General features: G+C 38.6%; 1 protein-coding gene across 7 annotated transcripts; it reads right to left on the bottom strand.

Annotated features, from left to right (window-relative positions):
- Nucleotides 1-919: 919 nt before the first annotated feature.
- Nucleotides 920-25,154, bottom strand: LOC127790441 (iron-sulfur cluster co-chaperone protein HscB homolog). 7 transcript variants are annotated; one of them, XR_008020780.1, is made up of 9 exons: nt 24,761-25,154; nt 23,291-23,387; nt 23,119-23,208; nt 19,197-19,262; nt 7,575-7,643; nt 7,101-7,261; nt 6,349-6,432; nt 5,574-5,765; nt 920-1,247 (listed from the first exon to the last, which is right to left on the bottom strand). XR_008020780.1 is itself a non-coding variant. In XM_052319962.1 (7 exons), exons 1-6 carry the CDS (start codon nt 25,120-25,122, stop codon nt 7,124-7,126), a joined length of 822 nt encoding a protein of 273 aa, XP_052175922.1. In that variant the 5' UTR covers nt 25,123-25,154; the 3' UTR covers nt 920-1,247; nt 7,101-7,123. The 7 variants fall into 7 exon arrangements, 1 of the variants encoding a protein (XP_052175922.1); XR_008020777.1 differs by having other exon boundaries at nt 5,651-5,765; XR_008020778.1 differs by having other exon boundaries at nt 5,651-5,755.
- Nucleotides 25,155-25,336: the final 182 nt, after the last annotated feature.

Below are 25,336 nucleotides of genomic sequence, written 5' to 3'. Positions count from 1 at the left end.
CCACTGATTGAAGAAGGAGAAGCACTCCTTTGCTGCTGCATCTTGTTTCTGGTTCTGGGGAAGGAAGAGGAAACAGTACTGCCGCGAAGAAGCTTGGAGACCTGCGTGCCTTAAGCGACCATCGGAGTAGACAGCGAGTCAAAGAAGAGCGGGTGGTGACGGCGGCCAAGATGGCTTCCGGCACAAGTGGCAGTGACAAAAGATGGGGAAAAAGGAAGAGAAAAATGATGTGGCAAAGTTAGTGAGATGTCAAACTAACTTGTCAATTCAAAAGACGTCATTTAAGTAATATTAGTAATAAAATTAAAAATTAAATCTAAAATTAATAGAATGATAAAAGTCAAGGATTTTAAAAACAATTTACCCTTTCAAAGACACACTTCGTGAAATCTCATAATCAAATACAAAATATGAGTTACACTCTTAACACAATCTATGAGTTTACACTCTTACCACAATCTATTCTATGTTAGATTTATCTAATTTTATTTTTTCAACTCGAAGCAAATAACCAAAAATTAACTCAAACTCAATACTTTCGAATTTCATATCTTGTTAAAATTTTATTTATAAATAAAATCATTTTATCACCTCCTTTAAACTCATAAACTTTATAACACACAACCACTGGAGCAAATTATCACTTTTCAAAAAAAAAAAAATTATCACTTTTCAAGACACCGCTTGACCCGTTAAGAAGTCCTAAATAAAGCTTGATTTTGCTTGAAAAGAAACCAGCACATCAAACGCAAGTTATTCACCTAAAGCCACAGCCCCTCGCCTGTAAAAATGCACCCCCCCCCCCCCCCCCCCCCCCAACAAAACCAACGCCCAACCGTTAGCCCTGGATTAATCCACAGCCTTGTGAGTAATAAGTTGACTTACTGAAATCAACAGTGCAGTATGATATAACAAGAAGTTTCTAGTCGTTCAGAAAGTTTGTAATTTCTGCCTATAGCATCAATAGCGGTATATATAGTCATATATTACCGTTAGCAACAAAATGATCAGTTTCTGATGTTGCCAGTGTAATACACAAGTAATCTGACTGAGCAGTATCATCTTTTACACCATTGAGATGCCAAGAAAGTAAGAACCAATACCAACTGTTGTAACATCAAGCTGCTGAGGAACACTGTAAGTCTATGTTCGATGATATGCTTTCAGAAATCAGTGACTAATCTGCCTTCCAGATAGGGTTTCGTTCTGAAAATCTGGCTTATTCTGGAATCAACCACGAAATAGATCTGCACAAAAAGGGGGTCCAACAGCAAGTCAGCAAGTATCACTATCAGTCATTGCTCATTGGAATAATTACATAAGAAAAAACCATCTATGTGATAACCTAATCGTGAGACCTGCAACTGCGGGTCACAACAATCATGATGAACGTTTACATCTTTCTTTTAACAAATATATAAATATATATATATATAGCTCAAACTAATATATAAAAGTTCCTTGCAATGGATCAAGAAATTTGTACACTCAACTAGCAGGTCTCTGATTAAATATTCTATAATTTATCTCTGTTTGGACTCATCACAAGTCACAGTCGGGTCTTATCATGTCCGATTTACTAATCTATTGTTCATTCTAGAATATGCCAGAAAAAGTAGATGATTACTTGCCTTAGTCATTGAAATTAGTATATACTTCAACACAGTTGTGTTTTTACATGAAATTAGTATATACTTTAACACACTTGTGTTTTTATGTTATACAAGTTGGTTTCACAATATCAAATATGTTATGGAATATGGTTATATCAATTATTCTTCATTCACCGCGCCACTTCCTAAAATTTCTCTATATGAAAATAGCGTTAGAATTTTATCTCATTATTCTCTCACTAGAGGGGTGTGTCAGGAAAAACATTTATCGTAAAATTTTGCCACATAATTCTTTTGCATGAATTTATAATGTCAATGTAACTTTTAGAAGTCAATTGAAATTATGAATGTCATGCCGCTAACCCTAATTTACTTAGGATAAAGTGTAGTTATGATAATGATATACTTCAACATTGACATTGAGATGCTCACCATTTGCTAGCATCCATTTCTTTCCCATGCTAATATACACTTGTACTAATCTCTGCTTATGGATTCCTATTTATAGCCAGTCCCAAGATTGGTTAGTGGATAAAGACGAGGGTTGCATCGAATAGTTGACAGCCAACACAAAACTCATCAGATCAAGCATCATCTTGCTTGTCAACACTAATAATTTTTTTCTACACTTTTAAAGATCATCCCTCATATAATTTACAAAATAAACATGGACCAGGAAAAAGTGAAAACAAATCCTAAATAACTGTGATTCCAAAAATTAGGTCCCCCCCCCCCCCCCCTCCCTATCTTTAGAGGAAAAGAAAAAGAAAAAAAAAACTGAACAAAGCAATGGGCTCAATCGGTTCATTTGTGAATGATGGACTTCCAATTCCATAGCAATTTATGTAATATGCCGAAATTTTAGAGACAATAATAATTATTCAGTTGTGGTATTTGAGATCAATGTTGAGTATTTGAGAATTTAAGGGAGATAAATAATACTAAAGATAATAACAACCGTAATAATAATAATAATAATAACAATAAAGGAGTAAATTAAATTAATTAATATGTATATATATGTATGTATGTAGGTGCGTGGGCCCCAAGCATGCTACAAGGGGCCATTTTCTCTTAAAACAGAGGAGAGAGAGAGAGAGAGAGACGGGGGGGAGAACTCATGAGAGCAGGGAGCCGAGAGATCGGGAGAGGGAAAGAGCTCGACCAAGTGATGGAGGGAGGGAGAGAAGGAGATCGGGAGAGAGCTGGTGGTGGCCTAAAGCATGAGCGGGCGAGCAGCCGTAGGTGGCTGGAAGCGACGACAACGCTAAAGGCTGCCATGGACGACGGCAAAGCAGGGCAACGGGCCAGCAAGAGTGCGGTGACGCATGGAGGCAGCGACGGTGGTTGGCCAATGGTTGTGGCAGCGGCTGAAGCAGCTGGCAGAGGCGAGTGGCGCGCGCAGGGGAGGCCGCAACTACTCGCGGCGTTGGCGGCTAACGACGGTGGCGCGGCCGTCAGTGGCGGAGCCGGTAGTGGGGGTGGCTGATGGTGCCGTTGGCAAGAGGCGGCAGCCGGTGGAGCTAGGCAGCGGCGGGTGGCCACTGAAGAAGGCGCGGGGAAGAAGAAGAAGAAAAAAAAAGAAAAAGAAAAAAAGAAGAAAGGAAGAAAATATGAGAAAAATAAGGGGATTCCGGGAGTGTCTTGGCATGAAAAGTGACCGGGTACGTGGGTAAAAATTATTAGAAACGTCATATGTTTAAGAATTTTATACGGCTAAATTATTTATATTACACAATTAGATTTACTTAATGTAAGCTACGATTTTATTAATTGCTAGGAAACGTTTTACTTCGCAGTGGGAGTGCAAGAAAGGCAAGAAACGACCATGTAAAGGCAAACTCCTAACCCTCTCCTCATATCATTTATTTCCTGTGAAAGTTTTCGTGGTTTTTTGTATTTTAAACCCTCCCTCACCGTGACTCGGTTCTATGCATTAATAATGATAACCCGCGTGGCAACCATTTCATGACTTATATGTTAACAATGGGCTTATTGGAGACAAAATAAATTAAGTGGATGATGTTTTGGTGTTGTTCCTTCCGTCCGATACAGGGCTTCGTATCGCTCCGCTTTGGGAATGATGCCGAATCCGTTGAGGCTAGGTTCTTAGAAGAGTTGATTATGGCTTAATGGGACTATGTTAAGAGTCTTAATAAGAAAAGTGTGGTGATCGGTATAATAGGTACTGAGATAGTTTTATATGTTTGAGAAGAGGCGAGAATGAGAATGGTGTCATGATGTCTATGTGACTATGTACGTGACGAGTTATGGAGAAATGGTATGTAATGTTAAGTCTAAAAGATATGAATTAAATGTTGATCATGGGTGTCTAAGGGTATGGGGTACAAAGCCACTGACTGTCGACCGTGGGTCGTGGCAGTTGATGGCTAGATGTATGGGCGTCAGTCATTGGCTGTTACGATAAACACTAGACGGGCCAGAAGAGCTGGTACTGCCAGATTCCCACCTTGACTTTGTGCATATCATAATGTATGTGCTGCATGGGGCTGAATTGCATTCATTTGGGGGATATGCTTTGTGTGTGATGGGAGGTGTGAGCATTTGCATGACTCGGTTGGTCTAAGAGCCAACTTGAGTACCATAGGTGAGCCGGTGCATTTAGAGCATTTCGCATGTGTGTATTCCTATGTGGGTGTAACATGGCCTGATGTTTGGTTTATGGGGGCTTTGTCATCACGTTTATGCTGCAAAAGCCATTACATTTCCTATGTGTTGCATTGCATGGTGAGAATGTGCGATTTTAAATGCTGAGTATTGGGGATGGGTGGTGTCCACCACGGATCGTATGCCGTGACAGTGGACCACGGGTTGGTGTGGCCCACCACGGAACGTATGCCGTGGAAGTAGCCCACAATCACAGTAGGTTATGATGTTACGTTATGATGAGTAACAGGGAAGAGGGCATGATAAGATATTATGTTATGATAAGTAACAGGGAAGAGGGCATGATATGATGTTATGTTATGACGAGTGACAGGAAAAGGCATTGTATATCAGGAAAAGCCAATGGATGAATGACAAGATAATGACAAGTTATGATTGACATTATGGTAGCCTATAGTGGGCTACTAATAGGTTTGTACATTGGTCTTGGGCGCCAATGTGTGTGCTATGTGGGCCCCAAGGAGCGTCTATGTGCAGTTTACTTTATGTTATGCATTTAGAACTAAGATACGTATGGATCATGACATGGCGTGTTGTTGCATTGGCATGAATTACATGGGGTATTGGGAAAGAGTTTTATCCTTAACCTACAGTTTTCTTTCCTAGAGCTTTCTGAGTCTCGTGACTCACATTTGCTTTCCATCATTCTAGGTCAGGGATTTGTCTAAGTTGCCAGATTCGTTCAGAGGGGTTTAGGTCCAGAGGATAACAAATGTAGAGTTCTCTCGAAATTAGATCCTGGGGGTCATGGTGCTTGTGTTAAAGTTAATGTTTATGTTTTGAGATAGATGTATGTTATGTAAGGCCATGTAGGCTCATGCTATAAACAGTTATGTAAGGATGGTTATTATGAGTTATATGAAGTAAAAGAAAATGTATGGTTTCAATAAGGGCTGTGAGTGTGTTTTGGCTTCTGTTATTATTCGGTATCATTTAAGTAATGACCCTCTCACGGATCCTCTTTGTGCATGGGGAGGCTCCGAGAGGCAGGCTGTTACAATTTAAGTGGCAGAGGAACAAGAATGCTGGCAGATAGAGAATCAGCAGTATAACACCTGTCTAAATCTGTATTTACCCAAAATTTTCAAGTGCATCTTAGCATTTTCAACTTGAGGATAAAACAATGGGCTTTTTGATGACTTGAATACGTAATACCATATCAACCACAATAAACTGTACCATCAGAAACTAACCCACCCAAGAGAGAGCGAGAGTGAGCACAAAATAAGTCAACAACTTTGACATCTAAAAGAAAAAGGACACAAATTTTACCTGACAAGAGAGCCAAATCTAAGATGTCTGTCAGAACCAAAATACTATTATCCTTGCTGAAGAAGCACTTTACATACCTAAGTATCACTATGATGGGGTCTGTTCATGAATCTCCAAGCAAGAAGTAACATCCAGTCCAACATCATTGGTGGATTAAGTTGAAGAGATGGAACATATAGAACCTGAAACCAACTGCTGAATTCCATCAGACATTCTAGTTTATGCCAAAAAATGTAAAAATGAAAGACAGTCAAGTTACTTTTGGTCCATAAGTTTAAATGAGAAGTAACAAAATGGGAGTGCAGTAAGAAATTTAGAGAAAACTTGGAATTCAGCTCCCAGCATTTGGATTTTGTGTTGGATCTAGGGGCAAGATGTTATAGAGATTCTCTAGAAAGTGAAATGATAATATTAGAGTATGCTGAGGAAGAGCTAAGATAGGCTTGGATTTGTAGTTCCAGGATTTTATGCATTTTAAAAACTCAGGTCGATAAGAGACCATTAGCATTTAAAGGTTTAATAGTTCAATGGAAGGTCACTAAGTAGAGAACAGGATAGAGATTGATTGATAATCGGTAACGTATCATTTTGGGGACTGAAAAGGGGCTGTTTTGTGTTCAGTGGATTACTTTCTGTTACTATGCAAATGGAGGAAAAGAAGAAAAGGAGAGAAAGAACGAGTTTGACATTCTGAGGGGTTCAACAAATTCACACAAACAGAATCTCATACATTGACATGAAAGACTGCACGCTTGTTTGGAGGATGATATAATACCTGCAACTATGACTAAGAACTTTTGACCAACTAGAATGAGCCATGATTCAGAAGATGACCCATTTGTGTCCCGAAGGTCCACCACTAGAAAATTAAAAAAAAAAAAAACTAGCATTAACAAATCTCCAAGCAGCACTGGAACAGATAAATTTAGGCACAAAAAACTCAAAATTAACTCTTTCAATCAATGATGCTTTAATATTCTCCATTGGATATCCTAGCTTACTCAGTGCATTCTCTACATTAAGGATTCCAGCACAAAAAATCAGACAATCCATATGAACTTTAAGAGTCGCAATAAGAATATGCAGGACATCTGTCTTGTCATTCGGGTCATGTCTATGTACATAATAATTAATTAATTTGTATCCAGTAACTCATTTATGAATCTGATCACTTTGCTATTCACTGATTAGCATTACAGAAATTGGACTAGTAGTAGTAAAACGGTCAGCTATCACTCGGATTCGTATTATAGGCAATTTCTCCCAACAGATTAAACTACAGCCAGAAAGGCCACATGACCAAAAGAAATTTTTAAAAAAATCTGAATTATTATTATTCTTTTTTTTTTTTCAGTGGGGGAGGGGGAGGGGGGGGTGGGGGGTGTTAACATTCTCTTGTATAACAACAGATTAGAAAGAGAAATACCATCTCATGTTCATAAAACCAAATTATGTTGCCACATTTCTATCAGAAGTTAAATTACAACTTGCTTAGCTTCATTCAGAAATTAACTAACTGAAGCATACCATAGATCAAAGCTACACCAGTATCATAACTTCTTGATGATTTCTTCATTTACACGCTGGTAGTAAGTCATTCTCTGGATGCACATCCGAGCTTCATCGTATTTCTGGTTTTGAAATGCATTCGCAAAAGATTTGTACCAATGTTTCATATTCTCTTGCATCTGGGGGGAAAAGCGGGAAAAATCATTAGAGCTTGCTAGATATATTTTGGAAAGCATAGCTGTTGAACCAAAGATTATCTATGAAATCACAGAACCCTCACTAATGGAGGGGGCACAGGGTGAATATCACATATAAGACATGTGGACTTACTTCCAATTATGGCACCATGGAAACATTTAACTTAGTCCGGTGACTGTCTTGTTCAACTAAATCTAATAACCCAATTCAAGATCATTCACCTAGCTGAAATAATGAGTAAAAAATTTGCCCAGTGCATGTGTTTGCTAGATGACCAATTATACAGTAACATACCTGTGACTGAATATGAACTAATGCCTGAGTGTCAGCAGCTTCTTCAACAGATTCTCTAATTTCCATAATCTGCAATTCAAAGTCAAAGAAGAAAAATCAATCTCACAATTTAATTGCAAACATAAATTTCAGAAACTGAGCAGATCTACCAACAAAAACAAACCAAGAATTTGTTTTATCCTTTTTTTTAGTGTTTTATTTAAATTTTAATTGGCATTCTTTTTTGTTTTTCTTTTTGCCTTTTGGTGTGCATTTGCAAAGCATAAGTTACCTTGCCCATTGAAGTCTTAATTCTTAAAATAAGACATTATAAATATCTATGTCCCATCCCCACATGATATTTGCACTTGGAACACATTGAGAGCTCAATGCTTGGAAGGAGAGACCATGGAGACTCAACATAATGAGGTGACATGACATGGAAACGAAGAGGACATGTCTTGTATTCCACAATGCACTCTCTTCCTCCTTTTTCCATCACGAACAAACAAAGGGGAACCCCTCCCCTAACTTTAAAGAACATAAGGAAAAACATTTCCTATAATACACTCTCATTCCCTGAACAGAATTGAAACAAGCTAGGGGATGGAAGGTTTACTTGAGAAAATAGAAGGATTACTCGAGTACTTGGAGAATTTAGTCGAGTAAAAAGAAAAACTGACTCGATTAATCGTAAATGTTTATATACACGAGATTTCCTAAAAATATCTCTTAAAATACAAGAATAAATATAGAAAACAAATTTAAACTAGACTTAGATGATTAGGAGAAAAATTAATATTATGTGCCTTCAAGAGACGAGATGGGTAGGGAAAAAAGCAAAAATTTTATCAGAAGCTGGATATAAAATATGGTACACAGGAACTGATCGAGCGAAAAATGGAGTGGGGATTATTATGGATAAAAGATTAATAGATGAGGTAGTGGATGTAAAGAGAATAGGGGATAGGATTATTATGGTGAAGATTAGTCTAGGAAGAATGACTATGAATATCTTTAGTACATATGCACCACAAGCGGGGTTAGGTGATGAGATAAAAGCAAAATTCTGGGAGAACCTAGAGGGACTCATACAAATGATACCAAGATGAGAGAAAGTGATTATAGGAGGTGACTTAAATGGGCACGTGGGTAGAGACGGAAACGGATATAGAGAGGTACATGGAGGGTATGGATTCGGGGAAATTAATAATGAGGGTAAATCTATTCTAGATTTTGCTATGGCATATGAGCTCATTATAACCAATACTAGGTTCAAAAAACTGGGACGAACACTTAATCACATATAAAAATATCACCTCAAACACCCAAATAGATTACTTCCTCAAGAGACAAGAGGATCGGTTATGTTGTAGGGATTGTAAGGTGATACCGGGAGAGTGTTTGACTACTCAACATAGACTTCTAGTACTTGACGTCCAAGTAAGAAATTGGAAGAGAAAAAATCACATAAAACAAAATCCAAGAATCAGATGGTGGAATTTAAAAGGGGAGAAACAACTAATCTTCAAAGAAAAATTAAGGGGTAGAAGAGAATGGAATGGAGAAAGACAGACAAACCAAATGTGGAAAGAAATGGCTAATGCTCTGAGAAGCACGGCAAAGGTAGTCCTTGGAGAGACAAATGGTAGAGCCCCTAACCTTAAGGAGTCTTGGTGGTGGAATGAAGAGGTACAATTGAAAATTAAAAATAAGAAAACTTGCTATAAGGCAGTATATCAATGCAACAATGAAGAAAATCAAAAAAATTATAAAGAAGCAAAAAAGGCAGCAAAAAGAGCTGTTAGTGAAGCAAGGTCAAAAGCATATGAGAATCTATAGAAACGACTTGATACAAAAGATGGAGAAAGGGATATATATAAATTAGCTAAAGCAAGAGAAAGAAAAATACGGGATTTAAATCAAGTGAAATGCATAAAAGATGACAATCAAAATGTTTTAGTAAATGAGGGAGCGATTAAGGAGAGATGGAAGGAGTATTTCACAAAATTATTCAATAATGGTGGTGACACAAGAGTTAGGTTGGGACATCTTAGTAACTCCGAAGGGAATGTGAGCTACACATTCTATCGACGCATAAGTTCAAATGAAATAAGGCAAACATTAAAAAAGATGAAAAATCATAAGACAGTGGGACCAGATAATATATCAATAGAAGCATGGAAATGCATGGCAGAAGAGGGCATCTCCTGGCTAACGCAACTATTTAACGCCATCCTTAAATCAAAAAAGATGCCAGATGAGTGGAGGAAGAGTACTTTGGTTCCTATATATAAGAACAAATGAGATGTTCAAAATTGTGAAAATTATAGAGGAATTAAGTTAATGAGTCATACCATGAAACTCTGGGAGAGAGTAATAGAGCAGAGGCTCAGAAAGGAAACAAAGGTGTCAGAAAATCAGTTTGGTTTCATGCCTGATAGGTCAACAATGGAAGCTATATATTTACTGAGGCGTTTAATGGAAAGGTACCGAGATCATCAAAAGGACCTACATATGGTGTTTATAGATCTAAAAAAGGCCTATGATAGGGTCCCTAGAAAAGTATTATGGAGGGTTTTAGAGAAGAAAGAAGTCAAAATAGCCTATATACAAGCCCTTAAGGACATGTATCATAGTGTAGAGACAAGGGTCAGAACATGCAGAGAGGATACTGAACCATTTACAACTACAATAGGACTGCATCAAGGTTCTGCACTAAGTCCATACTTATTTGCTTTAGTAATGGATGAACTCACTAAAGATATTCAGACAGATGTGCCATGGTGTATGCTATTTGCAGACGACATAGTGTTGGTGGATGAAACAAAAGAAGGAGTGAACACTAAGCTTGAGTTGTGGAGAAACAATTTAGAATCTAAGGGATTTAAATTAAGTAGAAAGAAAACAGAATATATGGAATGCAAATTTAGTAAAAATGCAAGAGTGGAGGATGTTATAATAAAATTAGAAGACCAAATCTTACAAAGAAAAGACCATTTTCAATATTTGGGATCAGTGATTCAAAAAGATGGAGAAATCCACGAGGATGTCACACATAGAATTAAGGCAGGTTGGCTAAAATGGAGAAATGCATCGGGGGTGTTATGTGATGGTAAAATCCCATTAAAATTGAAAGAAAAATTTTATAGGACAGTTATAAGACCAGTATTGCTGTATGGCTCAGAATGTTGGGCAGTCAAATACCAGCATGAGCAAAAGACGAGTGTAGCAAAGATGAAGATGTTAAGATGGATGTGCGGACATACAAGAAAGGATAAAATTAGAAATGAAGTTATTCGTAATAAGGTAGAAGTAGTGCCAATCGAGGAGAAGATGAGAGAGACTAGACTAAGATGGTTTGGTCATGTGAGAAGGAGACTAAGAGACGCTCCTGTGAGGAGAGTTGATGAAATGGAACAATTAGTTACAAAAAGAGGTAGAGGTAGACCCAAGAAGACTTTGGGAGAGACATTAAAATTTGATATGAAATATATGGATCTAAATGAGGATATGACAAAAGACAGAAATACATGGAAGTCTAGAATTCATGTAGCCGACTCCACATAGTGGGATAAAGGCTGGATATGTTGTTGTTGTTGTTGTTGTTAGATGATAAAGTTGATTAGGGAAATTTTAAATTTGCTGAACTGATCCTTTCTGTTTTTCCGGAACAGCCTTATCTCTTATCTCTTATTTGGAACAACTTTATCTCTTTTCACTTCAGCTTGTATATCTCTTATCACTTCTTGTAACCACCCAACAACCTTATCATTTGATTATTCGGCCATGATAGAGATAATGTAGATTTATCTTTTAACTTTTCCAACACTCCCCCTCAAACTAGTGAATATATATCTATCATTCCCAGCTTACTTCTAATTGATTCAAATCCTTGTCTTGACATAGCTTTTGTAAGGATATTTGCTTCCTGAGATGTAGTAGGAATATAGAAAAGACTAATATCTCCATTTTCGATTTCTTGTTTGATAAAATGCTAGTCAATCTTTACATGTTTCATTCGGTCATATTGCACTGGATTATTCACGATATTGATTGCTATCTTGCTGTCACTGTATAGCCATATTGGAGTAGATGTAGATATGTTTAGCTCTTTCATTAGTTTCTCAAGCCAGATTACCTCACTTATACCTTGAGCAATAGCTCAAGATTCTACCATTGCACTACTACGAGCTACCATAGTTTGTTTCTTACTTTTCCATGTAACTAGGTTACCCCATAATTTTGTGCAATAGTCGAAGGTAAACTTCTTGTCTTCAATAGAACCGACCCAGTCTACATCACACAATTCATCTGTCCTCACTCTTTTTAAACAATACCCCTTTTCCTAGTATTCCTTTAAGATACTTGAGGATGTGACAAGCAGCATCAAGATGCCATTTAGTAGGAGAATGCATAAATTAACTTACCACACTCATAGCATATGTAATATTAGGACGAGTGAGGGATAGGTAGATTAGTATCAGATCATTGATCTGATCGAGGGAATTTTAGGAGGGAGGAGGAGAATTGAAGAATTAGAATGATGACGAGAGACAAGAGAGAGAGACAGAGAGATTAAGAGGGAAATTGAGAGAATGAGCAATTCGAATTTCATTAAATGTCTTTCAAATGAGCCAGGACTCTATTTTTAAAGAGTTCCTCAGCTAAAAGATTATGCGCCAATTTATGTTACAGCATTGCACATGCTTGTGCCTAACTACCACCCCTTTTCCTATCTTACCCTTACAATCTCTTCTTTATTACAATCTGGTAGCCTAAGTACATGACAATTATTCCCCCCTTAGAGTGATTTCTTGTCCTCAAGAAATAGGTAGCAAGTTGGCTGAGCTGGGAAACTGCCTGAGCAGATCTGGAAGATACTCCCAGATATTGTTATCCAGATGAAGTGTCGACCATTACACTAGCACTTGGGTTAAGGGCAGTCCTTGTTGGTAGAGGATCCGCTTATCCAAGATAGCTGTCGGGGCAACTGCAGGTTCTTCATCTTCTGTTATAGAGGGCAAATCTTGACTTGTTACATTATTTCCAGCCGATTTCTTTAGTAATGAGACATGGAATACTGGGTGTATATGAGTTCCTTCTGGTAGCTGTAGTTTGTAGGCGACCTTCCCTATTCTGGAAACGATGGGATAGGGCCCATAAAACTTCGGGCTTAGCTTAGAGATCGGTAGTTTTGACAGTGACTTGAGGTAAGCAGGGTTGAGTTTCAAGTACACTTGGTCTCCTTATTCAAACTCCCTATCAGTCCTTCTCCGATCTGCCAATTGTTTCATTCTATTTTGAGCTTTGGCAAGCTCGATTTTGAGAGCTTGGAAGTTGTGCCGTCGGTGGTGTAAGTAATCATCCACTGTTGCCACTGTAATGGGGCCTTTGACTGCCGGTAGTAGATTAGGTTTGTACCCATACAATGCTTCAAAAGGAGTCATGTTGATGGAGCTATGGTGGCTGGAGTTATACCACCATTGGGCCAATGCTAGCCATTTGTGCCATTTCTTGGGTCGTAGGAAACAGAAACATCTCAAATATGTTTCGAGGCATTAGTTAACTCTTTCAGATTGGCCATTCGTCTCAAGATGGTAGGTCATCGACATGTGAAGCTTGGACCCTAGAAATTTCATAAGTGTTTGCCAAAAAAGATTGGTAAACACCTTATCTCTATTGAAAATAATAGTTTGGGGCACTCCATGTAAATTAACCACTCTATCCACAAAAATTCTAGCTACTTCTTGGGCAGAGAATGGATGGGAGAGGCCTAAGAAATGACTGAACTTCGTGAGTTGATCCACCACTACAAAAATATAATTCTTACCTTTCGACCTTGGTAATCCTTCCACAAAGTCCACGGTAATGTCAACCCATGCTTGGGTGGGTACTCCCAGGGGTTGTAGGAGTCCAGGTCATGCAATTGTTTCATGTTTACACCGTTTGCATACATCACAATTAAGGACAAATTCCATGACAAATTTCTTCAAGTTAGGCCAGTAGAATACCTATTTCACCTTCCTGTAAGTGTTTTGAATGCCCGAATGCCCCCCAATAGGTGATTCATGCAAGGTTTGGAGAATTCTCTTCCTTAGCGAGTCACATTCCCCAATCACCAATCAGCTTTGATATCTCAGTAACCCGTTAGTCATAGTATATCCTGGTCTGCTACTCCCATCTATGCTTAGTTGCTCCACTAGTTGTTGTATCCAATCCCCCATTTCGTAACTAGCAACTACTTCCTGATACTAGTCCGGAACCATTGCCATTATGGCTACAGTTGATCCTTCTTCAAAGCAGCATGAGAGGGCATCAGTTGCCACGTTTTCCTTTTCCTTTCTAAATTGTATCACATAATTGAGGCCCATCAGCTTGGCCATGCCCTTTCTTTGGAGGTGTGTATGCAACCGTTGCTGAAGGAGGAATTTAAGGCTTTCATGATCCGTTTTAATAATGAATTGTCCTCCTTCTAAGTAATGTCGCAACTTCTCAACTGTCATAGCATGGCGAGTAATTCCTTGTCGTAAGCGTTGAGGCCTTGGTGTCTTGGAGCTATTGCTTGACTTAGAAACATGAGTGGCTGCGATCTTGAACTAGAACTGCTCCCACCCCTGAGTTGCTAGCATCTATTTCCAAAATGAATGGCTTGTTAAAATCAGGAAGTCCTAGAGTAGGTACCTCACTGACGGCCTTCTTCACCTGCTCAAAGGCTCTATCAGCCTTGTCATCCCACTTGAATCCATCTTTCTTCAACAATTCTGTGAGGGGCTTGCTTATGACTCGATAATTCCGCACAAAATGTCTATAGTATCCTATTAAACCCAAGAAGCCTCTCAAGGCCTTGACACTAGTGGATTTCGGCCAAGCAATCATTGCATCTATTTTCTTTGGGTCTATACTAACTCCAACAGCTGAAATAATATGCCCCAAATACTCGATCTGCTGTTGGGCAAAGGCACATTTGGATCCTTTGATGTATAACTGATTGAATTGAAGGACTTGAAATGCAACCCTAAGGTGGTCCAGGTGTTTAGAAAATGTTGGGCTATAGATTAGGATGTCATCAAAGAATACCAACACAAATTTTCTGAGATAGGGTTCAAATATGTGGTTCTTAAAGCTTGAAATGTGGTTAGGGCGTTGGTTAAGCCAAAAGGCATAACTGTAAATTCATAGTGGTTGTGGTGGATTTGGAAGGCTGTTTTGTGGATGTCGTTTGGATCCATCCGGATCTGATGGTAACCGGATCTTAGATCAAGTTTGGAGAAGACCGTGACATATCTAAGTTCATCTAATAAATCTTCAATAATGGGGATGGGAAATTTGTCTTTGATAGTGATGGTATTAAGCTATAGATAATCAATGCAAAAGCGCCATGTGCCGTCTTTCTTTTTAACTAGAAGGACAAGTGATGCAAAAGGGCTCTTGAAGGGTCTAATGATAGAATTGGCTAGCATTTCTTTCGCCATTTTCTCAATTTCAGATTTGAGCTTTGGTGGATATCAATAAGATCTAATATTAATAGGTGCTAAGTTGGGTAGGAGGTTTATAGAATGGTCAAAGAGTCAAGTAGGAGGTAGTTCCTTAGGTTCTGCAAATAAGTCTTGGAATTCAATAAGCAATAAATCTAGTTATTCCAATTCATGTACTTGCCATGGCGATGGACTCTTACTGTTGTTGGTCATCCTGCATTGTCCTCCCAACCTTTCTTGGTTCTCTTCTTCGCTGTGGGTCTCAATCAAGAATAGTTGGGCTACTTGGACTATTTTATACTTAAACAAATTTTGAAGTTTCTTGCCCTTGATCATCTTGCAAATTTCATTCTCCACATTCCCCTGCAATGTCACTCTCCGGCCATCCTTCTCCAACGTTACCTCCATTTTGTTGAAATCAAAACTTATCGGGCTCACTCCTTTCATCCAATCGACACCCAGAACTATGTGGCACCCTCCAAGTTTAAGCAATCTCAAATCAACCCTAAAGGCTTCACCCTACGGCATCCAACAAAACCCCAAGCAACCTGATTTGCTTAGGACCTTACTTCCATTAGCAACCGTTACCGAGAGTGGTTGAGTATTGGATAGTTCACATTTCAACTTCTTGGCAATTCCCTCATCAATAAAACTGTGGGTACTCCTACTATCAATCAATACCATAAGAGTACTATCTTGAGACTTTCCCTCCACCTTAATGATCTTACTGCCTGTCATCCCTTTAATTGCGTGCAGCAAAATAGCCCCGTTATCTTCCTCTTCTAACTCCTCAGCTACAGCTATTGTGTCTCCTTCATCATCCTCGTCCACATCCCCTCCTTCCAATAAAAGGAGTTGCCTCTTGCACTGGTGTCTCGGAGTGTATTTATCTCCACACCGGTAGCATAGCCCTGTTGGCCTCCAGTGTTCCCACTGTCTAACTCCTTGCTGTCCTGAAAAAGAGCTTGCTGGAAACTTAGATCTCACCTCCGATCTAACCATTTCCTTCCCCTGCACCTTCCCTCCTGGGGAATTTACTCCGTAGACATTCCCTCTTCCTTGAGTTCTCTGTTTCCTCATCAAGACCTCAACTGTTAATTCCTGCAGCAATGCATCCTTCGCAACCTCTTGTATTGTCCGAGGCCGCATCATCTTAACCATAGATCTAATATCATCATTCAGACTGCTGATAAAACTAGATACGGAATATTCCTCCGTCATGTACGGATTTTGACTAAGCATTAACGACTTCAGCTCCTCAAATCGGAGTTGATATTCCTGCACTGTACCTCTCTGCTTCAACTTATTAAATTCTTCTATTACATCCACCGTTCTTCTCTCGCCAAACCTTTCGCACAATTCTCTCACAAATTCCTTCCAATTGTGATCACCTCTCACGCCCGACCATCCTTGGAACCAAATATCTCCTACATCGCTCGGGAAAGCAGCGGCCAATGTGACTTTCTGGTCGTTAGCTACTTGGTGGATGTTGAACAATTTCTCACACCTTCTGATCCACCATCATGGCTTCAACTCATCGAAAACAGGCAATTCCAACTTCAGCACCGGAAAATGCATATGTCCGAAATTGGCCAGAGCTTCTAGTCTCCTTTCTACTCCAATTTCTCCAGCACAGATCTGATCGCCCCCCAATTCCTACGACTCGACGACTCTCTGGCTTACTCCAATACCCGAAAGTATTGGATCCAAGTGTTCTCGAGGAGGAAAATCGAGAGATAATCGTACCTGAGCCTGGTTCGAGAACATCAACATGAATTGTTGCATTTGTTCTCGAACCATATTACTCTATTCTCGCATTTCCGTTCGAATTTGATTGCGCACGTCTCCTTGCAACCGATCTGCCACCACCTCCAGTCTCTTATCCACAATAGTTCCAATTGTATCCTCCATGGATCCCATCCGTTGTTGCACCTCCATCACTGTCGCTGACACTTGCTATAGTTGCAGTTTCATCTGCTTCATGCGAGTACCGTCGGTCATTGTAAGGGTACTGGGCATTGGCCAGGAAGGAGCTCTGATACCACTTTGTCATATCACCGATATGATCGAGGGAATTTTAGGCGGGAAGAGGAGAATTGAAGAATTAGAATGAAGATGAGAGAGAGGGAGGCAGAGAGAGAGAGAGAGAGATTAAGAGGGAAATTGAGAGAATGAGCAATTCGAATTTCATTAGATGTCATTCAAATGAGCCGGGACTCTTTTTAAAGAGTTCCTCAACTAAAAGATTAGGCGTCAATTTCTGTTACAGCATTGCACATGCTTGTGCCTAACTACCGCCCCTTTTCCTATCTTACCCTTACAATCTCTTCTTTATTACAATCTGGTAGCCTAAGTACATGACAATTAGTTTCCCTACTAAACGTTCATATCTCCCTTTGTCCACTTGATGTTCACTTTTGTCTTCTTCCTTACACTTCCAATTTTGTTACGATGGAGCACTAGTAGGTTTACAACCAAGTTTGTATGTCTCCTTTAGAAGATCTAGAGTGTACGTACTTTCTTTGAGAAATAAACATACCCTCTTTACTTCTAGCCACCTCCATTCCTAGGAAATATTTCAGCTTTCCTAGGTCTTTAACCTCAAAATCAATCCTCAATTGCCTCTTGAGATTCTCTATTTCTTGACTATTATCTCCTGTGATGATAATATCATCTATATATACATTAGAATTGTCTTCTTTCCATCTACTGCATGTTTTGTAAATAATGCATGATCAACTTGCCCTTGTTTGTAGCCAAGTCGGTTCAGAGGTATTAAACCTCTTGAACCATGCTCTTGGGGATTGTTTAAGGCCATATAGGGATTTCTTTAGCCTACGTACCTTCCTTTTCTTGTCCTCCGTCTCAAAACCAGGAGGTATTCTCATGTAGATTTCCTCTTCTAGTTCACCGTTTAAAAATGTATTCTTAATATCTAGTTGGTGCAATTCCCAGTCTAAATTAGCAACAAGTGAAAGTAAGACTTGTATTGAATTTAACTTGGCAACTAGAGCAAAAGTCTCCTCGTAGTCTATTACATAAGTCTATGTGAAGCCCTGGGCTACTAGTCTAGCCTTATATCTATCAATGCTTCCATCTAACTTATACTTAACTATAAACACCCACTTCCTACCAAGACCAACTGCCTTCTTGCAGTTAAGTAATTCCACAATATCCCATATGTTATTTTTTACTAGTGCCTGCATTTTATCCATAATTACTGCCTTCCACCTTGAGTCTTGTAGAGCACAATATATATCTCTAGGAACCTTGATCTCATCAAAACTAGCAGTGAATGCCCTGAATTGTGGAGACAATTTTGAATATATCAAGTGATTAGAAATAGGGTATTTAGCACATGATCTTACCCCTTTTCGAAGAGCTATTGGTATGTTCAAATCATCAATTTCTATGGATACCTATTCCACACTGTCAGTCACCTCTTCCACATTGTCATTCACTTGACTAGATTCCAGATTTGACGATGGACCTTGCTAAGGATTACAGGGCCTTCTAGAATAAACCAATGTTGGTTTTTCAGGAACATGTTCTCCCCCTTGATTGGTCACATAGGTTCGGGTAGGAATAGTGACTATTTCAGCTATTTCAGTTCCATTTTCAGCTTGCAGATGAGTAGTAGAATGAGAAGTAGGAATTGATGTAGGACTAGAAATAGTAAGATCCCAATATTGCTCTGTACTAGATATATCCCCCTGCATAGAGATATTGGGATAAAAGGCTCAAGAAATGAGGCATCACATGAAACAAGAAATTTCTGAGTGTAAGGACAATAACACTTGTATCCTTGTTGGGTAGGAGAATAGCCAACAAACACACATTAAACAAATTTAAACTAGACTTAGATGATAAAGCTGATCGAGGAAATTTTAAATTTGCTTAATTGATCCTTCCTGTTTTTCTAGAACAGCCTTATCTCTTATCTCTTATCTGGAACAACTTTATCTCTTATCACTTCTTCTTGTAACCACCCACCACTTGATTATTCAGCCATGATAGAGATAATCTGGATTTACCTTTTAACTTTTCCAACATTCCCTATCTGTTATAGAGTATATATGGAACATATGCATATATAACACGTATATAGCTTCAGCCACCACTATTCAAACCAAGTATCACTGAACATGAACAACCATAGACTTACCTCAGCTAGCAATTCTGGCTCTGAAATGGTTTTTTCTTCATCCACTTCTACACCTTCAAGCTTTAGCTAATATAACAATGAAAAACCCTTAAATTTAAATTCCAGTACACATGGAAAGATAAGCAAAGAGCCAAATACAAAAATATCATAAAATATGATATCTAAAAGAATAAGTAACAATGAAGCAAAAAGTGAGAAAAATTCCAGTAACAGCAATGCTTTTCATTCGATTGCATTCCACATGCCATTTTGCTTATAGAGCCAAAGTGCCAAAAAGAGATGGTAATTGTCAATCACCTTCTTATTCGTTGTAGTTGCTAGAGTGCTCCCATATTTAATCCTTTCTCAGTTTGGCATGTTTTAGAACTCCGCCTGGGGATGTTATCCACTGCCAGTCCCAAGCCCGGATAAAGGAGGAGGGTTGTGTTAGATAGCCGACAGCCAACGTAAAACTTAGTCGGATCCAAAATATGAACTCTAGACAAATTATGAAAAAACGTTTGGGCGTGAGCGTAACCCTTCATAGCGACGCGCTACATTGCCCGTGTGTAGTGTCAAGTGAGCTAGGGCAGCTGCATCGGCGCCCGGATGTAGTGACAAATGAGCAAGGGTTCTCGCATTTGCTTGGGCGGATGTGGATAAAGAAGTTAGTCCAAAATCAAAATCAAAACCAAAACCAAAAACAAAATAAAAAACAAAATCAAATTCAAAGTCAAAGCCAAAAACAAAATCATAGATTAAGAATTGGGTCATGGAACATAGAAACATTAACAGGCAAAGCTATGAAAGTGGTAGATGTGATGATTAGGAGAAAGATTAATATTATGTGCCTTCAAGAGACGAGATGGGTAGGGAAAAAAGCAAAAACTTTGTCAGAAAATGGATATAAAATATGGTACACAGGAAATGATCGAGCAAAAAATGGAGTGGGGATCATTATAGATAAAAGCTTAGTAGATGAGGTAGTGGATGTAAAGAGAATAGGGGATAGGATTATTATGGTGAAGGTTATTCTAGGAAGAATGACTGTGAATATCTTTAGTACATATGCACCACAAGCGAGGTTAGGTGAGGAGATAAAAGCAAAATTCTGGGAGGACCTAGAGGGACTCATACAAATGATACCAAGAGGAGAAAGTGATTATAGGAGGTGACTTAAATGGTCACGTGGGTAGAGACGGAAACGGCTATAGAGAGATACATGGAGGGTATGGATTCGGGGAAATTAATAATGAGGGTAAGTCTATTCTAGATTTTGCAATGGCATATGGGCTCATCATAACCAATATTAGGTTCAAAAAACGGGACGAACACTTAATCACATATAAAAATGTCACATCAAGCACCCAAATAGATTACTTCCTCATGAGACAAGAGGACCGGGTATGTTGTAGGGATTGTAAGGTGATACCGGGAGAGTGCTTGACTACTCAACATAGACTTCTAGTACATGACGTCCAAGTAAGAAATTGGAAGAGAAAAAATCACATAAAACAAAATCCAAGAATCAGGTGGTGGGATTTAAAAGGGGAGAAACAACTAATCTTCAAAGAAAAATTAAGGGGTAGAAGAGAATGGAATGGAGAAAGACAGACAAACCAAATGTGGAGAGAAATGGCTAATGCCCTGAGAAATACAGCAAAGGTAGTGCTTGGAGAGACAAATGGTAGAGCCCCTAACCTTAAGGAGTCTTGGTGGTGGAATGAAGAAGTGCAATTGAAAATTAAAAATAAGAAAAATTGCTATAAGACTGTATATCAGTGCAACAATAAAGAAAATCAAAAAAAATTATAAAAAATTAAAAAAGGCAGCAAAAAAAGCTGTTAGTGAAGCAAGGTCAAAAACATACGAGAATCTATATAAACGACTTGATACAAAAGATGGAGAAAGGGATATATATAAATTAGCTAAAACAAGAGAAAGAAAAACAAGGGATTTAAATCAAGTGAAATGCATAAAAGATTAAAATCAAAATGTATTAGTGAATGAGGGAGCGATTAAGAAGAGATGGAAGGAGTATTTCACAAAATTATTCAATGATGATGGCAACACAAGAGTTAGGTTGGGACATCTTAGTAACTTTGAATGGAACGTGAGCTATACATTTTATTGACGCATAAGTCCAAATGAAATAAGGCAAGCATTAAAAAAGATGAAAAATCATAAGGCGGTGGGACCGGATAATATACCAATAGAAGCATGGAAATGCATGGGAGAAGAGGGTATCTCCTGGCTAACGAAATTATTTAACGCGATTCTTAAATCAGAAAGATGCCACATGAGTGGAGGAAGAATACTTTAGTCCCTATATATAAGAACAAAAGAGATGTTCAAAACTGTGAAAATTACAGAGGAATTAAATTAATGAGCCAAACCATGAAACTCTGGGAGAGAGTAATAGAGCAGAGGCTCAAAAAAGAAACAGAGGTCTCAGAAAATCAGTTTGGTTTCATGCCCGGTAGGTCAACAATGGAAGCTATATACCTACTGAGGTGCCTAATGGAAAGATATCAGGATCATCAGAAGGACCTACATATGGTGTTTATAGATCTAGAAAAGGCCTATGATAGGATCCCTAGAGAAATATTATGGAGGGTTTTAGAGAAGAAAGGAGTCCAAATAGCCTATATACAAGCCCTTAAGGACATGTATCATGGTGCAGAGACAAGGGTCAGAACATGCGGAGGGGATACTGAACCGTTTAAAATTACAATAGGATTGCATCAAGGTTCTGCACTAAGTCCATACTTATTTGCTTTAGTAATGGATGAACTCACTAAAGATATTCAGACAGAGGTGCCATGGTGTATGCTATTTGCAGACGACATAGTGTTGGTAGATGAAACAAAAGAAGGAGTGAACACTAAGTTTGAGTTATGGAGAAACAATTTAGAATCTAAGGGATTTAAATTAAGCAGAAAGAAAACAGAATATATGGAATGTAAATTTAGTAAGAATGCAAGAGTGGAGGATGTTATAATAAAATTAGAAGACCAAATCTTACAAAGAAAAGACCATTTTCGATATTTGGGATCAGTGATTCAAAAAGATGGAGAAATTCACGAGGATGTCACACATAGAATTAAGGCAGGTTGGCTAAAATGGAGAAATGCATGGGGGGTGTTATGTGATGATAAAATCCCATTAAAATTGAAAGGAAAATTCTATAGGATAGCTATAAGACCAGTTTTGTTGTACGGCTCAGAATGTTGGGCAGTCAAATACCAACATGAGCAAAAGACGAGTGTAGCGGAGATGAGGATGTTAAGATGGATGTGCGGCCATACAAGAAAAGATAAAATTAGAAATGAAGTTATTCGTAATAAGATAGGAGTAATGCCAATAGAGGAGAAGATGAGAGAGACTAGACTAAGATAGTTTGGTCATGTGAGAAGGAGACCAAGAGACGCTCCTATGAGGAGAGTTGATGAAATAGAACAATTAATCAAAAAAGAGGTAGAGGCAGACCTAAGAAGATTTTGAGGAAGACATTAAAGTTTGATATGAAGTGTATGGATCTCAATGAAAATATGACAAAAGATAGAAATACATGGAAGTCTAGAATTCATATAGCCGACCCCACATAATGGGATAAAGGTTGGATATGTTGTTGTTGTTGTTGTTTAGTTTGGCATGTTTTAGGTGTTCTCTAGTTCTGCGGGGAATTTCAGCCATGATGTTGAATCGTCAATCATCTTCCTATTATAGTTCTAATATTTGATCCTTCATCAGTTTGAGGTCTTAGGTGTTCTCTAGTTTTATAATTCACTTAAATGATAAATTGAAACCAACTTGACAAAAGAACAGTATCAACTATTTGGATTTGAGAAACATACTGAGAGAAAAGCCCATAGCAAACTGTTAAGACAGATTAGGTGATTATCAGTAACCAAGGTTAACAAATAAGAAAAAGTATACTTACAATGTATAACACCCTAGATAATGGGTTTGATAGGGTGCGGTATGCATCAATTACCCGAGCAGACTGTTCAGCAGCATATTCTTTTTCTTTCTAAAGAAGATACAGAAATGTCAATGCAAAATCATAAAAAGGGAAATCACAGAAACAAAAGGAACACATTTCATAAACAAACCTTAGATTTAGAATGAACCAGATCTGGATGCACTTTTTTCTGCCAGTCTTTGTACCTTTCCTCGAGATTTTTGTCCTCAATTTCAAACTTATTCTCCCTGTTAAGATTTTAAAGAAGTTCTTAACTAGTGGGTCCCTTTCCTTTTGCAGTGTTCGACTGCTAACAATTTATAACCAAATGTGTTGTGAATAAATAACACAAACCTTAGGGTATTCACAGAATGCGTTCAATCACGGACTCACAATAGCCAAAACAGGAAGCATAAACATACATACACAAACAAAAACGAAAAGGAAATGAAGAATGAAAGGAGGCAAATATTTTTACTGTGGTTCACCTCAAAAAAAGGTTACGTCCACGTTGAGCTCTGGTGAGAAGAGCTCACTGCACTAAAATGAAGAATCAGAGATTACACCCTCAAACCCTCACAAAATACTCTCTGTACAACAATGGTTTGCTAGCAAAAATGCCCTATAATCACAAATACAGATTAAAGGTGTATCCTATCGAACCAGAGAACTTAATAACACTATACAGAGCATTTATAGAGAATGAGAAAAGAGAAGCAAACCAAAAACCCTAGCCCGAAGACGAAGACCTCTCACCCCGATCTCACTTTCCCCTTTTTCCTTTCCTTTCTTATCGTCTGAAGGTTCATATCCTGAGGGGGGAATTAATAGCGTTGATGGAAGGCTGGGATTGCTTCTCATAAAGCTTGGATGAACGGCTAAGATTAGATCGTGCAACACGATCGATTATTCCAATAAAAAGGCTATCGGGCAAAGAATACAATTGAGTGAAGGACAAAGCGAGCATCAAGGACGATCAGGCACCTCCAGCGACTAGCGGATGGTTGCCGCGTGTTGCCATCCAGCAGGCGCCACTTGGCAGCCTGCGGTTGCTACATGCGGCCTTCCAAACTGCTAAGGCCAACGATGCCGTTTGGTGCTTCACCACCATCAAAATGTAATGGCAGATTTCCCATAAGTTGGGAAGGGAGGAACAAATTAACAACAGAACTAAGAATAATGCAAGCAAACTGTTCAATTCACTTCAAGTTCCTGTTATTTGAATTACTGGGGATTCCTGTGCATTCTCGATTGAATTGTCAATTTCCATTCATTGTGACATCCAAATAACTAAACTATTTTTTCATTCTGGATAACCTAAAAATGGTAAAATGTAATATTCAAACCTCTACCTTTCCCCTCTTTCCAAGCTGCCATTCTAGCTTTTGGACCAACTCAATGGCATAAAAATATATAAAAGAGAAGTGTTTGGACTATACCGAAACCAATTCCATCAAAGAGGCTTTGTCGTTGTTAAATAACCTATCCTACAGAAAATAAGCACGATAAAGCATATTCTAAAAAACACTTAGCATTTAGAGCAACAAACTCAAAGTAAAAACCGACTTCATTTCACAGCATTTAAATCCGATCAACTCGATATTCATTCTCGAATACTTACAGTCCGAATATCTGGAAGTAATCCACCGAGGGGTTGACAGGCTGAACGCTTCTGCACGCATCACATACCAGAAACGGCACCGTCGTTCCAACCGCAGAGTTACAGTTCCAGCACCGTTCGATCACTCTCTTGGAGGAACCAGAGCAGAAACTTCTCCCCAAAAAACCGAGTTCTCCAAAATGAGGGATCGGGCTTAGCGAAGCCCAATCAGCTTCCTCATCGCTTGCTGAGGGATGCGGAGAAGAGAAATCAGAGGAAAGCCACGTCTTCGGAGCATAGTCGGCTGAAAGATGAGCGGCGCCGGGAACGCTTCGACGGAGAAGCGCGGCGAACGGCAGCCAAAGGAGCTTCTGCTTCAACATGTTTGGACTTGGGTTCTAGGAATGGGAGATAAATGAACAGTGGCATTGGAATATCAAATATTTTGACATTTATATTTTAAGGTAAATTGACCGAATAGTCTTTATTTTTTTAATTTTAAAAAAATATTATGACTAATTTAAAGATTTTAGTTATTAATTTAAGTGGTGTGTAGAAAGTTTTAACACTTCGCATATTTTTCTCTCTTGGGTGTAT

This window comes from Diospyros lotus, chromosome 14 (genome assembly GCF_014633365.1).
Source record: "Diospyros lotus cultivar Yz01 chromosome 14, ASM1463336v1, whole genome shotgun sequence".
Classification (NCBI taxonomy): domain Eukaryota; kingdom Viridiplantae; phylum Streptophyta; class Magnoliopsida; order Ericales; family Ebenaceae; genus Diospyros; species Diospyros lotus.
The sequence above is the reverse complement of the archived record's forward strand: the minus strand, read 5'-3'. Positions and strand labels throughout refer to the sequence as shown.

What these genes read in the sequence shown, in the direction of transcription:
- LOC127790441 (XM_052319962.1), bottom strand. Translation starts at nt 25,122, where the DNA reads ATGTTGAAGCAGAAGCTCCTTTGGCTGCCGTTCGCCGCGCTTCTCCGT. An exon ending in AGCCAGAATTGCTAGCTGAG is followed by an intron (nt 7,644 to 19,196) that starts GTAAGTCTATGG and finishes TTTGAATTGCAG; the next exon opens with ATTATGGAAATTAGAGAATC. An exon ending in TAGTTCATATTCAGTCACAG is followed by an intron (nt 7,262 to 7,574) that starts GTATGTTACTGT and finishes TTTTCCCCCCAG; the next exon opens with ATGCAAGAGAATATGAAACA.